Source organism: Hemibagrus wyckioides, linkage group LG18 (genome assembly GCF_019097595.1).
Source record: "Hemibagrus wyckioides isolate EC202008001 linkage group LG18, SWU_Hwy_1.0, whole genome shotgun sequence".
NCBI lineage: Eukaryota > Metazoa > Chordata > Actinopteri > Siluriformes > Bagridae > Hemibagrus > Hemibagrus wyckioides.
Genome location: NC_080727.1, coordinates 4,978,376 through 4,995,066, shown reverse-complemented (window position 1 = coordinate 4,995,066; position 16,691 = coordinate 4,978,376). Strand labels below are relative to the sequence as shown.

General features: G+C 37.6%; 1 protein-coding gene across 2 annotated transcripts; it reads left to right on the top strand.

Moving 5' to 3' along the window:
* Nucleotides 1–21: 21 nt before the first annotated feature.
* LOC131369496 (macrophage mannose receptor 1-like) lies at nucleotides 22–11,795 on the top strand. Of its 2 annotated transcripts, XM_058416183.1 has the most exons (14): nucleotides 22–151; nucleotides 292–502; nucleotides 4,688–4,716; nucleotides 5,792–6,181; nucleotides 6,376–6,726; nucleotides 6,871–7,245; nucleotides 7,326–7,691; nucleotides 8,631–9,017; nucleotides 9,119–9,520; nucleotides 9,630–10,004; nucleotides 10,148–10,510; nucleotides 10,689–10,700; nucleotides 10,854–10,936; nucleotides 11,180–11,795. In XM_058416183.1, the coding sequence occupies exons 3-14, from the start codon at nucleotides 4,692–4,694 to the stop codon at nucleotides 11,249–11,251; spliced, it is 3,201 nt and encodes a 1,066-aa protein (XP_058272166.1). In that variant the 5' UTR covers nucleotides 22–151; nucleotides 292–502; nucleotides 4,688–4,691; the 3' UTR covers nucleotides 11,252–11,795. The 2 variants fall into 2 exon arrangements, with proteins under 2 accessions (XP_058272166.1, XP_058272165.1); XM_058416182.1 differs by lacking the exons at nucleotides 22–151; nucleotides 292–502 and adding an exon at nucleotides 3,738–4,546.
* The last annotated feature ends 4,896 nt before the right edge of the window (nucleotides 11,796–16,691 follow it).

The window sequence follows — 16,691 nt, the reverse complement described above, 5'->3', positions numbered from 1 at the left end:
GATGATGATGCTTTCTACCAGGAGGGAGAGAGAGACTTCAGAAGATGGCCCCATCAGCCTGATGGAAATGAGATGTGTGTTTCCATGGGGTATGGAGGGAAGTGGTATGACAGGCCTTGTACAGACAGAAAGTCATTTGTTTGCTATAACGGTAAGCTCTGACAGAAAGTGGAAATATTTGGGCTAAGTTGTTTTAACCTGCTATTGTAGCTGATATGGATAATAATGGATAATAGCCATACAGTTAATTATAATACTGCTATTGTATGTATCTTTATTATACAATCTTAGGTATGAACAACACATATGTGATGATTTATAATCAAACGACTTGGGAAGAAGCTCAGAGCTTTTGCCGAGTGAGTTACACAGACCTGGCCAGTGTGAGGAATGAGACTGAACTTCAGCAAATACTGAGCATCATGAAAGGTTATGAGGTATGGATAGGTGTCACTCCCAAAGAGAACCTCAGCATCTTCAGCTCTGCTACCTCCAGCTAGAGGTAAACTGTCTTTAAACCATACAGCATGGCCGGTCTCACCACTGTCCTGTACACCTTCCCCTTGATTCTCGCTGAAATTTTTCTCTCACACAGAACTCCCGACACCTTTCTCCACCCATTCCAACCTGCCAGCACTCTCTTCTTTACCTCTTTCCCACACTCTCCATTACTCTGGACTGTTGACCCCAAGAACTCCTGTACCTTCTACACCTCTTCACCCTGTAATCTTACTGTTCCACTTCCCTCCCTGTCATTCACACACATGTACTCAGTCTTACTACGACTGACTTTCATTCCTCTTCTCTCCAGCGCAAACCTCCACCTCTCCAGGTTTTCCTCCACCTGCTCCCTGCTCTCACTACAGATCACAACGTCATCTGCAAACATCATTGTCCAAGGAGACTCCTGTCTGACCTCCTCTGACAACTGGTCCATCACCATAGCAAACAGGAAGGGGCTCAGAGCCGATCCCTGATGCAGTCCCACCTCCACTCTGAACTCCTCTGTCCGACCTACAGCACACCTCACCACTGTCCTGCTCCTCTCATACATGTCCTGCACCACTCTGACATACTTTTCTACTACTCCTGACTTCCTCATACAGTACCACAGCTCTTCTCTTGGCACCCTGTCATACGCTTTCTCCAAGTCTACAAACACACAGTGCAACTCTCTCTGACCATCCCTATACTTCTCCATCAACATTCTCAGAGCAAAAAGTACATCAGTACACTCAGTGCATCTGTTGTGCTCTTTCTGGGCATGAAGCCATACTGCTGCTCACAAATTTCCACTACCTTCCTTAACCTAGCTTCCACTACTCTTTCCCATAGCTTCACTGTATGGCTCATCAACTTTATCCCCCTATAGTTGCTGCAAATCTGCACATCACCCTTATTCTTAAAGATCAGCACTAATGCACTTCTTCTCCATTCCTCAGGAATCTTCTCACTCTCTAAAACCCTGTTAAAAGGCTAGTTAAAAATTCCACCTCTCCTAGACACTTCCAGACCTCCACCGGGATGTCGTGAGGACCAACTGCCTTTCCACTTTTCGTCCTCTTCAAAGCCTTTCTGACTTCATCCTTTCTAATCTTATCTACTTTCTGTTCCACAGAGTTCACCCCTTCTACTCTTTCTTCCCTCTCATTTTCCTCATTCATCAGCTCTTCAAAGTACTCCTTCCATCTCCTCCGTACACTCTCCTCACTTGTGAGCACCTTTCCATCTCTATCCTTAATAACTCTAACTTGCCGCACATCTTTCCCATCTTGATCCCTCTGCCTAGCTAACTCGTACAAGTCCTTCTCTCTATCTCTAGTGTCTAACCTAGTGTACAACTCATCATATGCCTTCTGCTTGGCCTTAGACACGTCCCTCTTCACTCTGTGCTGTAACTCCTTGTATTCCTGTCTATTCTCTTCAGTCCTGTCCATGTCCCACTTCTTCTTGGCTAACCTCTTCCTTTCAATACTATCCTGAACTTCCTCATTCCACCACCAAGTCTCCTTATCTTCTTTCCTCCTTCCAGAGGACACACCCAGCACCTTTCTTCCTGTCTCCCTGATCACTTCTGCTGTAGTTTCCCAGTCATCTGGCAGCACTACCTGACCACCCAGAGCCTGCCTCAACCTCTGTCTAAATTCCTCACAACATTCCTCCTTTTTCAGCTTGGTTTTCTTCTCCATCTCTATCTTTGACCTCTGCTTACAGACCATCAAAGTCATCCTACACACCACCATCCTATGCTGTCTGGCTGCACTCTCTCCCACTACCACTTTACATTCACTAATCTCTTTCAGATTGCCTCTTCTACATAGGATGTAGTCTACCTGTGTGCTCCTACCTCCACTCTTGTAAGTCACTCTATGCTCCTCCCTCTTCTGAAAACAAGAGTTAACCTCAGCCATGCCCATCCTCTTAGCAAAGTCCACTACCATCTGTCCTTCAAGGTTCCTTTCCTTAACTCCAAACTTGCCCATCACCTCCTCATCACCTGTGTTCCCCTCACCAACATGTCCATTAAAATCTGCTCCTATCACCACTCTCTCACCCGTGGGAATAGTCTCTATCACCTCATCTAATTCACTCCAGAATCTCTCTTTCTCCTCTAACTCACAACCTACCTGTGAGGCATAACCACTAACAACATTCAACATCACCCCTTCAATCTCCAACTTCAGACTCATCACCCTGTCTGACACTCTCATCACCTCCAGAACATTCCTCACAAACTCCTCCTTCAGGACCACACCTACCCCATTTCTCTTACTATCCACACCATAATAAAACAGCTTGAATCCTGCTCCTATACTACGAGCCTTGGTACCCTTCCACCTGGTCTCCTGTACACACAGTATATCCACCTTCCTTCTCTCCATCATATCAGCCAGCTCTCTATCTTTCCCTGTCATAGTACCAACATTTAGAGTTCCTATTCTCAGTCCTACACTCTTACCTTTCCTCTTCTCTCTCTGTCTACGCACTCTCCTTCCTCCTCTACTTCTTCGACCAACAGTAGCCCAATTTCCACCAGCGCCCTGTAGGTCAACGGCGCCGATGGCGGTCGTTGTTAACCTGGGCCTCGACCGATCCGGTATGAAATTTAGAGTACTGACAATTCGCGTGGTTAAATTTGGCAATGTTTTACGCCGGATGCCCTTCCTGACACAACCCTCTCTATTTATCCGGGCTTGGGACCGGCACAGAAGTCACTGGACTGTGACCCCATGGCTAGATTATCTCACTCTGAGCAAAAAATACATGAACAGATATTGTATGGAAAGGCATTAAATTCATGTTATGAAAAAGTCAACAATCTGATCTTGCACACTAATAGTGAAAGGGTATTAATTCAACCCAGTTTAGATGCCCATAAAGCATCAAAGAATGGTTCAAATGTTCTAAAAAGGACCAAGTGTATCCCAAATCTCAACTGCATTTAAAATAAAGGTTTATATACTAAGCATTTATTAGCATTTATGCCACTGACAGCAGACAGGGCTTAAGAGAAGGCTCCACACCCAAAAATCTGATAAGCTATTATCAAGATGTGGGGGGCAACTAACCCAGGAAGACGTATGTTCTTTCACAGAAGTCCCCCAAATCAGTGATGCTTGATTGATTTGAGAAAGTTACACTGAGGGAAAAGAAGGAAATTAAAAAAAAAAAAAAGCAGGCTCAGGGCTTCAGTGTTTTGCAAGTGTCCTATTGATAAAAACACAAGGACCGGAGGTTAAATAAAAATAATCTAAAATCAGAGTTAATTGAGGCCAAAAAATGTTGTGTCTCTGTTCAGCATTGAATGTCTTTGTCATGTCACACCTAAAGAAATGGCTTATATAAAAGATAACAATCAGGGTTTTAATAATTTTCTTAAAGTATTTCCGTTTACCTAATAGCAATATAATCAAAGAAAAGTTCCAAAAAAGACATAAACTTTTTTTTTTTGTCACTCAAATGTTTCGATCTTAAAAGTAAATAGTGGTATCAAACCCATTTCTGCTCTCTGAGATGCCCCGAGTGATACGGATGGTGTTATCTTCAACAAATAAAATTCTGTGTAAGAAGGTAAAAATGTCTCACAATGAAAGTCAACAGTGTTCTGGCTAATTTTACATAAGACAGGCAGAGATCAAATAAATAATTAGTTTATACTGAAAAGTCAATTTGTGTACTGGTGTACTGGTAGAAAAAGGTTCATGCTAGCTAATGAACACAGCAACTGAATAGGATTCAGACTGTGATTCTGATAAAGTAGAACAAATACTCAAAAATCCATCTGGCACGAAAAGTCTCTGCCATAACGTATGACAAACATACAAATATTATGTTGCCTGGCAGCATCACATAAAATCATACTGAAGTAAAGACTGTATTTATTGTAATTATTTTTATTTACTGTAATTATTTTAACTCACACCTTCCTGATGCATTCAATAACCAGTCTTTCTACATATTCCTAAGCCCTTCCCATATGCTTTTATTCAAAATCTATCCTTAAGTAACAGACAGGAGCAAACAGCAGACAGCACACATCCATGTGGTAATATTTTTAAATAGAAAACTTTACTAATGTGGCATCATATGACTTTGGCTATTTTGACCGTAGAAACTTAATTCCATATCATTTTTAATAACTGATATAAATATATTATCTATACTTTCTTTCTGTGTATTTTCCCAGAGCCATGTTTCGACTTCTGCTGCTTTTGGGTGAGTTGTATTGTATCTGTGTGTTATAAATTTATATAATAAGTTTATCATGATATAAGAAGATTGCACATTGTACCATTCCAGGGGATTATTTTAAGCTTATTGGGTACAGTGATTGATCCAAAATAAGGAAAGGTGTTAACCTCCCTGGTTTGACTTGGTCATTGCAGGCTGTAATACTGTGATATTGTAATGTTCATATCAGTAAATAAATATACTGGTATTAGGGCACAATACTGATGCACATTACCTAAAATTTGTTAGCTGATTTAAGAGTTTTTTTATTAATATCAGCACTTTTGGTCGGTTTACCTATTTTTAAATATCTGAACAAGATTATGTAGTAACAAAATGTGCACATTTGACCAATCCTTAACCCTTTGTGATAGTTTGGTTAAGCAAGTAACTCCAAGAAAATATACAGTTTCCATTCTCTACTAAAAAACCAGAAAAGTTCCTGGTTCTATTCTTGTGATGTTCGTTTCAGCAATAGAAGAGAGTTAATTCACCTACAACAAGAAAAACTGGATAGTCATCATTTGATATAGCTACTTTTATTTCATATTGTGATAGTCTTCCAGACAGCTCCAGTGGGGCAGAGTCACAGATAATTGGCTGCTTGCACATTTTGGTCAAACAATAGTACACCAATAAGCAATGATTACACACATGTGTATTTTAGTTTGTGCTCGAGGTGAAGGGTGGGGAAAGTGTAGGTTGCTTGACTACATGGGTGATAAAAGGATTTCTGAACTCCTCTGACAGGGATAGGCTGCCTCAAAACCTATCCCGGTTGAAGGCTTCCAATCAAACTACGATATGAACACGGTGCTTACTCAGTATTAAATAAATGATAACATCACTGTCAGTGTTTATATATTAATGAGCACTCATGCACCTGAGCCCTGAGATCGGATGATGATATTAATAGAGGGTCCTGGGGATTATTTCAAATCTTCAGTGTAGGTCAAATAAGCACCTGCTGTTAAAATCTTTTCTATCTATTTGATAAACTAAAAAAAGCATGGCTTCAAGTTATAGTCATGATGTAAAACTGGTATTGTGCCTTTCACAGGGTTTTTCAGCCTTGGTGTCTCTATTCCTCGTCAGTATCACTTCATTAATGAGAATAAGACCTGGTCTGAAGCACAGAGATATTGCAGAGAGAATTATGCTGATTTAGCCTCTATTAATAACACTGAAGAGGAACTGGTTGTTAATGACATTATAGACATCTGGAAGAGCAACCGAACCTGGATTGGACTGTATGATGATCTGAACAGCTGGAAATGGTCTCTGGATAATAATTCTTTCTACAAGGAGGGAGAGAAAAGCTTTAGAAACTGGTATATACAGAAACCAAGTGGCTGGTATGGAATCAGTTTGTGTGTGTATTTATCAACTTATAATGGAGTTTGGTGGGACACCTCTTGTTCGTCAATGTTTCCGTTCATTTGCTTTGATGGTGAGTACAGCAGTTATGTATATGCTTCATGAAAAGTTCAAATAAAAACTGTAAAAAAAATAAATAAATAAATAAAAACCGTAACAAAAAAAACTGTAAAATAAAATTTAATTAGCTTAATTAGCTTAAAAATTTAATCAGCACACATTTTCTGTAAAAATACAGTTTTCTAATATTTCATTTGTTTCTTTTAGACAGAGTGAATGCCAGTGAAAGATATGTCCCGGTTTATCAGTACCTGAACTGGACTGAAGCTCAGAGATACTGCAGAGAGCATTACACAGACCTGACCAGTGTGAGGAACGAGACTGAAAACCAGAAGATTAGATCATTGTTTAATAATACATATTATTCAGTTGTTTGGATCGGCCTGTACAGAACCAGATCTTGGTCAGATAAAAGCAACTCTTCCTTCAGCAATTGGAAACCTGGACAACCAGATAATTACACTCTGAATGGATCCTGTACTGCTGTGTCATTTAACGATTCTGGGAAATGGACAGATGAAAACTGTGGTGACTCTTTTCCATTCCTCTGTTACAGCAGTGAGTAGATTTCTGTTTTGTGTCTAGTGTCATTGTGTAGTCTATATTGCCAGTAGTATTACCCACTCATAATAAATACAAAAACCTATAATGTACTTTGTCAAAATAATTAGCATAGTAACCATTTTTGTTGTCCTTCTCTAGCAATGCCATCATCACCCTCTCATCAGTATCACTTTGTTAATGAGAATAAGACCTGGACTGAAGCACAGAGATACTGCAGAGAGAATTACACTGACCTGGCTACTATTGATAACATGGAGGAAATGAACACACTCCTTAACACAGTAAATGGCAACTACTCAGGTTTAGCCTGGATTGGACTGTATGGTGAAGAGGACAGTTGGAGATGGTCTCTGGATGATGATGCTTTCTACCAGGAAGGAGAGAGGGACTTCAGAGGATGGCCCCATCAACCTGATAACTACAATGGAAATGAGCTGTGTGTTTATATTAGATCTGATGGAACATGGTTTGATGGTGACTGTAGGGCATATTTACCTTTTGTTTGCTATGACGGTAAGAAAATTGAATCAATTTATGGGAATAAACTTTGTAAATTTTTGTTTAGGTGTTATTGAGCACATTTATCTTTTTAGGAATGAATGGAACAGAAAATTACACCTGGATAAACCAGCCAATGCCTTGGACAAAAGCTCAGCATTACTGCAGAGAGCATTACACAGACTTGGCCAGTGTGAGGAATCAAACAGTTAATCAACAAATCCTCAACTTTACAGGTGGCTCTCCTACTTGGATTGGTTTATACAGGACCAGACTCTGGTCAAACAAACAGGAATCCACATATGAAAATTGGAGACCAGCCAGCCATAAACAGCCAGACAATGGTTTATATAGTCCCTGGGAATACGGTAATCAGCACTGCACTGCTGTCTCATTCAGAGATTCAGGCCATTGGACAGATGAGGACTGCTTATCCACATTCCCTTTTTTCTGCTATAACAGTGAGTTCATCTAATCAGAATTGATTTATTCATTATTACACAATACAAATATTTATCCACTTGAACTATATAAATATAACAGACATTTATTTATCTTTTTTTTCATACGCTATATGTCCAAGTATTTAGACACCTGAAATACACACCATCTCACCATCTCGAATTTGGGCCATCTATAAATCTTCCTTCACCAAGCTAAGGGGTGTAGTCCAAACCTGTTTTTTTCTGACAGTGCCTTTGTTATTGTAGCAAGTTAGAAAGTTAGAAAGCTGCCTGCATACCAGAATTGTTCAAGTATTACTGCCTGATAACACTGGTGTTCTTGAAGATGAATGGGGGCAACTCCCCACAGCCACGTTCTAAAGTTTAGTATACTCTTTAGAGTGGAGACTGTTATAGCAGGAAACGGGGTCAACTCATTATATTAATGCTGGTAGTTTTGAAGTGTGATGATCAGTAAGGACATATGGGTGTGATGGCTCACATACGTTTATAGTTTACAACAAAATGATTTAAGTATTTAATTTCATGTGAATAAACAGTTTACTTCCACATCCAGTCAAAACATCAATCATTTTATAACCTTCATCAGAAAACTTTAAACTGAGCTGTGCAAATTCTTAGTCATTCAAAATTGTGCATCTGTGTTGACAGGTCATAGGATTTTTATGAATATAAAAGTTTGTATATTATCTCTATAATTAAAGGAATAAAAACACATGGAAATCTTTTTTTTTTTTTTTTACATTTCTAATACAATACCTAACTTGTATGAAATCTTTCAATCATTAATACATACAGTATTTTTAAAGCATATACAAAATGATAAAACATTATATGAATGTTAACATTTTTTTGTTTGTTTATTCACATCAATACTTGCAATTAAAAATATTGTTTGTCTGCAGAAAATTATATTATGGTGTTTTTCCTTTACAGAATTCTGCACTGGATCATCATGCACCCTCCATCAGTACCACTTCGTTAATGAGAATAAGACCTGGACAGAAGCACAGAGATACTGCAGAGAGAATTACACTGACCTGGCTACCATTAATAACATGGAGGAAATGAACTCACTCCTTAATACAGTAAATGGCAGCTACTCAGGTTTAGCCTGGATTGGACTGTATGATGATCTGAACAGCTGGAAATGGTCTCTGGATAATAATTCTTTCTACCAAAATGGAGAAAGAAACTTTAGTAACTGGTATATAAGCAAACCATGGAACTGGATTGGAAACAATTTATGTGTATATTTTACTTATTATGCAGTTTGGTGGGTGGAATCTTGTTCTACAAAACTTCCATTCATTTGTTTTGATGGTGAGCACAGCAGTTATATGTATGCTATAAAAAAGGAAATTCAGACAATAAGTTTCTAGCTTAAATATACTACATAAATTCTTTCTTTGTCCGTTTTTCAGGCAGAGTGAATGCCAGTGAGAAATATGTCACAGTTTATCAGCAGATGAACTGGACTGAAGCTCAGAGATACTGCAGAGAGCATTACACAGACCTGACCAGTGTGAGGAGCGAGACTGAGAACCAGAAAATCAGATCATTATTAGCTGATTATAACAATGATAGTTATTATACCTATAGTTATTATTATTATAATTATTATTATGCTTTTTGGATTGGCCTGTACAGACCCAGACTTTGGTCAGACCAAAGCAACTCTTCTTTCAGCAACTGGAAACCTGGACAACCAGATAATTATAGCCAGAATAAATCTTGTGCTGCCATCTCATTTAATAATGATTATTATTATGGGAAATGGACAGATGAAAACTGTGTTCAAGCTTTTCCATTCCTCTGTTACAGCAGTGAGTAGATTTTCGTTATGTCATAAATAAAGCTTCATACATGAAAGCACTTTTAAATATGAACTATAATAAGGAGTGTACATCAACATTTTTTATAACTTTTTTTTAGCAATGTCCTCAAACTCCTCTCGTCAGTATTGGTTTGTTAATGTGAATAAGACCTGGACTGAAGCACAGAGATACTGCAGAGAGAATTACACTGACCTGGCTACCATTGATAACATGGAGGAAATGAACACACTCCTTAACACAGTAAATGGCAGCTACTCAGGTTTAGCCTGGATTGGACTGTATGATGATGAGAACAGCTGGAGATGGTCTCTGGATGATGATGCTTTCTACCAGGAGGGAGAGAGAGACTTCAGAGGATGGCCCCATCAGCCTGATAACTACAATGGAAATGAGATGTGTGTTTCCATGGGGTATGGAGAGAAGTGGTATGACAGGCCTTGTACTGACAGAATGTCATTTGTTTGCTATAACGGTAAGCTCTGACAGAAAGTGGAAATGTTTGGTCTAAGTTGTTTTAATCTGTTATTGAAGCTGATAAAACAATAATGGTTTATAATCATAAGGCTAATTATAATACAGCTATTGTCTGTATTTTTATAATATTCTCGACCTTAGGTATGAACAACACATATGTGATGATTTATAATCAAACGACTTGGGAAGAAGCTCAGAGCTTTTGCAGAGTGAGTTACACAGACCTGGCCAGTGTGAGGAATGAGACTGAACTTCAACAAATACTGAGCATCATGAAGGGTTATGAGGTATGGATAGGTCTGTATAGGAACCGATTATGGTCAGATCAAAGCAACTCAACCTTTATATATTGGAAACCAGAGAGTCCAGAACCAACACCAGAACCAGATAATGGTTTGTATTCATCTGGACAGCGTGGAAATCAGTACTGTACAGCCGTGGATCAATCTGGCCAATGGACAGATGAAAACTGTTTCGCCAGTTTCCCTTTTATCTGCTACACTGGTAAGTTGATTTTAATTAATTTAAAGAATAATAAACAAAACTAATATTATAAATCCTATATAAGAGTAATATAAAAATACAATCTACTAGTAACTGTATGTCTAAACATAATCCTGAAAGTTGGCAATAGAAATGTTTGCATCTGGCTAATCCTAAACATGTCTTTCTTGCATTCCAGCATTCACTCCAGGTAAGCCAAAACACCATTTATGTGATTATATAAAATTAATAGACATACCTACAGTATGATCCTATTTTGCAGTTCACTAAGTGAACGCTAATTAATTTTTTTTATTCTGTAAAAAAAATAATTTATTGGTCATAATTTACACTTTGATCTCAGGTGCTGTGATGGGACTACGAATGAAAGTCACTACCAATGGAAATCTGTTAAACTCTCAGATTAAAAGGCTGGTGCTGATGGAAGTAAGTAAACTTTCCTAATATGATGTCTTCCTTTATCTGCTCCTTTTTATTTTACTATCAAATTTTGTTCCATTTTACGTTGTTTTTTTGTAGACAATATGTAACGATTTATGTAGCAAAAGAAATATTGTTGTGCAAAATGAGTATATATAAAAGGATTATACATTTATATTGGATGAGATGTGGCTTAAAGTGTTTTAAAGCATTTACTGCAATTATATAAATATTTCACAATTCTGTTAGCTTCAACAAGAATTGAGTGCACTGGGAATTTCGAGCAACTACACTGTGAACATCCGTGAGCTTAGTCCATGAAGGAAAAAGTCTACATTCAGGTCCAAACTATAACTGAGATAAACTCCAGGGTTTTTGGTGATTTATCTTTTACTTTTATTTATTTTTTACTTTTACTATTTATCTTTTATTTATCTTTCTTTACCAGAGCAGTTGGGAATGCTGTAGAGTTCTATTAACACAAGAATATAGATACTAAAATGCAGATAAGCTTAAACAGATCAAAGATATTTGCATAAATATATTTACAAACCTTGAAATGCCTCCTGAAATGTCTTATTATTAATAACAATCATTGGAATTATACTGATCTGCGATTGAGCATGATTTTTTGAGTGTAATATTTTAGTTGGTTTATTACATTTATGATACTTATGAATGGTAGTCTTAAAATTAATTTTAAACGACCAAAAGAAACACTGTACTTGCTTGTGCAAAATACTGCTATGAGCGTTAAGGGATACTATGTGCTGTTCGTTTATTAATTGTTTTTAGTGTTGGGGTTCATGTAGTTTTGGTTGTGCTGATTAAATGCTGATTAAAAGGTCAATCTAATAAAAAAAAACAACTTTGAATCAAAGAACGTGTGACATTTTGTTTTGGGTGAAGTAATGCTATTCAAACAGGAAAATATGTTTCCAAATACAATAAAATTTTTATTGAGAAGTCCAGTGCAGCCCTGTGTGAAACGAAGAAGGTCTCATAACCCCAGCTCCTTATTGGTGTGAATCTGATGAACCACACATTCCAAATGTTTTGTTCAAACATCCTGTCAAAATGACTTTTTATAATAAAGATTATACAGGTGTCACAAAAATCTCCATACATAAAGGAAATCTGAAAAAAATCTATATATTAAGATTTTGAAAGACATTTTGCCACAAAGTTGATTTCCCCCATTTATGGAGGATTTTTGGGCACCCTGTATAATTAAGATCATACTGAAAACTCAGTATGGTGGTCAAACTACACCATTACTCAAGCATACTCTATCGTCTTTACACAGATCTTTATTCTTCAAGTTTGCTATTGATTTGAAAACTTTAACCATGAACGAACCAAAACGTTGTTCCCATTTAAAGTAAATAAAAGTTTTGTTTACTTTTTAGATAATGGGTTTCACATGTAATTTATATTAGTTCACCCTCCCATCTACTACAGGCCTGGCCCGTCTTAAAACCAAGTGTGGCCCTTGAGCCAAAAAGTTTTCCCACCCCGTTATACGTTTTTCTTGATTAAATTACACGTTTGTTCATCCCAGCAGATGGTGCTCAAGTCACAGCATTAACGCCCAAAAACCCGGTATAAATTTAATAAAAAAAAGCAGAATAATGTCACACCAAATACATGACAAACAAAACCCACTGACATTTATCACAACATCTCACAACATTAGTTTAAATGCATAAAGTTAACAAAACCGCAGATGGCCGTCAGTTAGCTACATTGTGAGGACAAGGAGATGGAGAGTTCTGTCACCGCAATCAAGCTCACAGCATTCACATTGCAAACCTACAGAAAAGGAAACCAAAGTATAAGTCCAAACGACCGCATGATCCCAACCACCTCACCACCGCCATCTACACTGTGAGGACACCCGGTGGCCACTGCTGGTTAAATGAAATAGCCCAAAAAAAACCGAAAAGAAACAAAAACATAAAGTCAAATCCACAGGCATTCATGTAATCCACAGTCAAAGTCATGTAAAGGAAAAGAAACAAGTCTTATGTTTCATGGTCTAAATTCTCCGCTACCCATCATTTCCAAACAAGAAATTAAACACAAAGTAACAGGAAAATTAAACACAACAAACAGTAATATCTGCAAAGAAAAACACAGTCTATTAGGACAAAGAAATATAAAAATCACTAAAAACGGAAACACGCCATATTCAGTATAAACACTAAAAAACATTTAAAATAACCATAAAACTGCCTTTAAAAAAAGACACAACACCTCCATCCTTTATTTTTGCTTGTGATAATAACAATAACAATCCAGCAGAAATACTAGAACCAGAATACCATTAAACCATATCCTTAACAACAAATTAATCAAATTCTAAAACTACTATGTCCAGTGGTGGACTGGGACAATAATTCAGGCCGAGAATTTGACTCCATCCCAGACCACCTCTGCTGCTGTCGTTACCGCCACCCTATTCAAGTAATTCACCTAACTACTAATCTTATAGGCTACCCCTATTAGTTAATGTAACAGGTACCAGACCAATTATAGATTAATAAAAAGGCCTAAATGAACCCTCAAAAACTCTGAATCTTCTTCTTTCTTCTTTTCCCTTCCGGGCGAATCATCTCTCTCCACCTATCCCTATCTTCTGCATCCTCAACACTTACACCCACTAGCTTCATATCCTCATTTATTACATCCATATACCTCCTCTTTGGCCTTCCTCTTTGCCTCCTGCCTGGCAGCTCCATGTCCAACATTCTCCTATCAGTATACTCACTCTCCCTCCTCTGGACATGTCCAAGCCATCTTAATCTGACCTCCCTAACTTTGTCCCCCAACATCCAACATGAGCTGTCCCTCTGATGTACTCATTCCTAATCCTGTCCAACCGTGTCACTCCCAAAGAGAACCTCAACATCTTCAGCTCTGCTACCTCCAGCTCTGACTCCTGTCTCTTCCTCAGTGACGCTGTCTCTAAACCATACAGCATGGCCGGTCTCACCGCTGTCTTGTAAACCTTCCCCTTGATTCTCGCTGATATTTTCACACAGAATTCACACAGAACTCACCAGGAATACACCATCTACTCTACCACACTACAGACAAATATAAAATTGGCTTACACTTTTATACTTATACACATTCAAAAGTTGAAATATATGTATATTTTATATATTTACAATGATCAAGTACAGTATATCAAAAGTATCAGAAACACAAACTTAACAAAAGCTACGACAATAAGTAACAGATAAAAATGATTAGTCAATGGCATTAGAACAGACTAGGAAGAGTAAACAGTAAGTTATTAGCACTAGTAAAAAAAAAAGATCAAAATCCTTGGACTGAGGACAGGCAAAATAATCAAATAGATTATCAAGATTTTCACTGTCTCTTTCATCTTTCCCTGAATCTTTCTCTCATCTAATTGCTCTGCAATATGAAATAAACACTTTCAATAATATATACTTATGTTAATTGTATATTACAGTCCTACTACTGATCTCATAAATCATAAAAGCACATATTTTTCTAAGAGTATAGCCTACATGTTTAGTTTTGCTTAGGTTAACTTCAAAAAAAAGAAAAGAAATTTCTGGTCAAATTTGGCACTAGAAAACACTCTATCCCCATCTCTAAAACAGTGTGCTAGTTTTTCATGTTGCAACATGCTCTTTTACAACAAAAATAATAAAACATGCTACATGTACTGCGTTAGACTAAACCAGACTTGTCACAGCACTTACACGTTGTTGCTCGTTTGTTGGTTTGATTTTATCTATTATAAGTTGCTTTGGATGAAAGCGTCAGTGATAGACACCAAAGTTTCGCGAAAGCGACTCTAGGGCAAGTCACTCTTAAGTCACTCTCGCGGTACTTTGGCCTCATATACCGATCGGTCTGCGCAGCGCCGCATCAAGTCAAGCACACCTATTACCTGCCTCTGGAAATAGCCAATTAGGCAGTGCGTCACTGACCTTAGGTCGTGTGGTGATGTCATTTTCACTTTGCGATTTCCTGATTCATAGATTGAGTGGTCCGTCAATTTATTCCTAGAGGCGGTAGGCCAGAACAACCATCAGGCCACAGGGAAATGTCCTGGTGCTCCCGATGGCCAGTCCACCCTTGACCGTGTCCTTGAAACGATGCATCTACTTGGCCGCTTGAGTTACTCAGACTGACTGCACTGCACAGCATACACAGCAGTTAATCATATTCAACTAACATTTAATATGTGACTGCAGGTTATAGCTTTATAACAGCCTTATGCTGTACCCGAATCTGCCTATATAACCTCCAATCACACGTTGTCAGTCGTGGAAGCAAGAGAGTAAATGAAGCTCACAGCTTCCACTAAGTCTTATGCAGTAGTGTAGTGCAGGGTATACACAGGTATATGGCATATACCCACTTCTTTATCAGTCGGATTTGCATATACCCACTTCTACAGTGAGGGAAAAAATTATTTGATCCCCTGCTGATTTTGTAAGTTTGCCCACTGACAAAGAAATGATCAGTCTGTAAATTTAATGGTAGGTTTATCTGAACAGTGAGCGACAGAATAACAAAAAAAAAAAAAATCCAGAAAAACACATTTCAAAAAAGTTATACATTGATTTGCATTTTATTGAGTGAAATAAGTATTTGACCCCTTTGCAAAACATGACTTAGTACTTGGTGGCAAACCCTTCACTCAAAAAAAAAATGAAATCCGGCTGCTGTTGGTCCAAAGAATGTAAATGTGTTTAAATTAAACAACTCCCTTATGTTTGTATGTTAGAGAGTCATGCTCATGACAAAATGAGAAAAAGTTTAATTTCAAATTTACACAGCTCACTTAAGTTAAATGAATGAAATGGAGTTGTGTTGCTTCTGCAGTACCGCACTTTCGTCAGCAGGTGGAGTGATATCCGCACATGCGCAGATGGAATGCACATTCAACGATACCCTCAGCTTTTTTCTTTTTTTTTGAGCTTAGCGCCATATTATGAACCAAACGAAATTATTTGTCGACACACAGGTGAGATATTTTAACTTTTATATTATTATATTGAGACTGGGATTAGATTAGAATGGCTAATCACGTATGATCTGATGTTTTTTGGGGTATTTTAATAAAGCTGGCCTACTCATGTTGTTTTCACTTTATTGTTAGTTACATTCACTTTTCTTTTGCTCCTATGTAATATTTGATACTTTAACCTTTGATAACATTTGAACACAAAGATGCAAGTGACTCATTAAATTGCTAGTTTGCGTGACTTTGAGTTATGGTTTTAAATCAGTTTTAAATCAGGTTTTTAAATCAACCTGATTTGTCCTTTTAAATTTGTATTAGGTATCTGCGGAATTCAGAAGAATTACAACAATCCCTTTTGTGTCCAAATTTTTGGGTCAGCTGGATTATTTCTCAAACCAACTCCTCAGGATTTTCAAAACGAAAGGAGGAGCTGCGGCACAGATCACAAACATCCTTTCAGTCATGGATCAAGTATGTTCTCTAAAATCATCCTCATTTTAAATCAGACAACAAATCAAAATACGTAAAATATTTAATCCAAAAATGAAAATGCAATCCTTATTTTCTCATGTGATTCATGTGATTGATTCCCTTATGTCATTTTTTTTTTTCCCCCAGTACTAAAATGGTGCATTTTGGACAGTCTCCTGCTCATTTTTATGCACGTAATAAAAGTCAATAGTGAATTTCTTTTTCTGAAGCTTTAAATGTTACATGGAATTGTTTAATGCTTTTTAATTTTTAGAA

Bases quoted from the DNA above. Each gene is read 5' to 3' on its own strand.
- LOC131369496 (XM_058416183.1), top strand. From the start codon at position 4,692: ATGTTTCGACTTCTGCTGCTTTTGG. The intron at 4,717-5,791 runs GTGAGTTGTATT...TGCCTTTCACAG, and splicing joins TCGACTTCTGCTGCTTTTGG to GGTTTTTCAGCCTTGGTGTC. The intron at 10,005-10,147 runs GTAAGCTCTGAC...TCTCGACCTTAG, and splicing joins GTCATTTGTTTGCTATAACG to GTATGAACAACACATATGTG.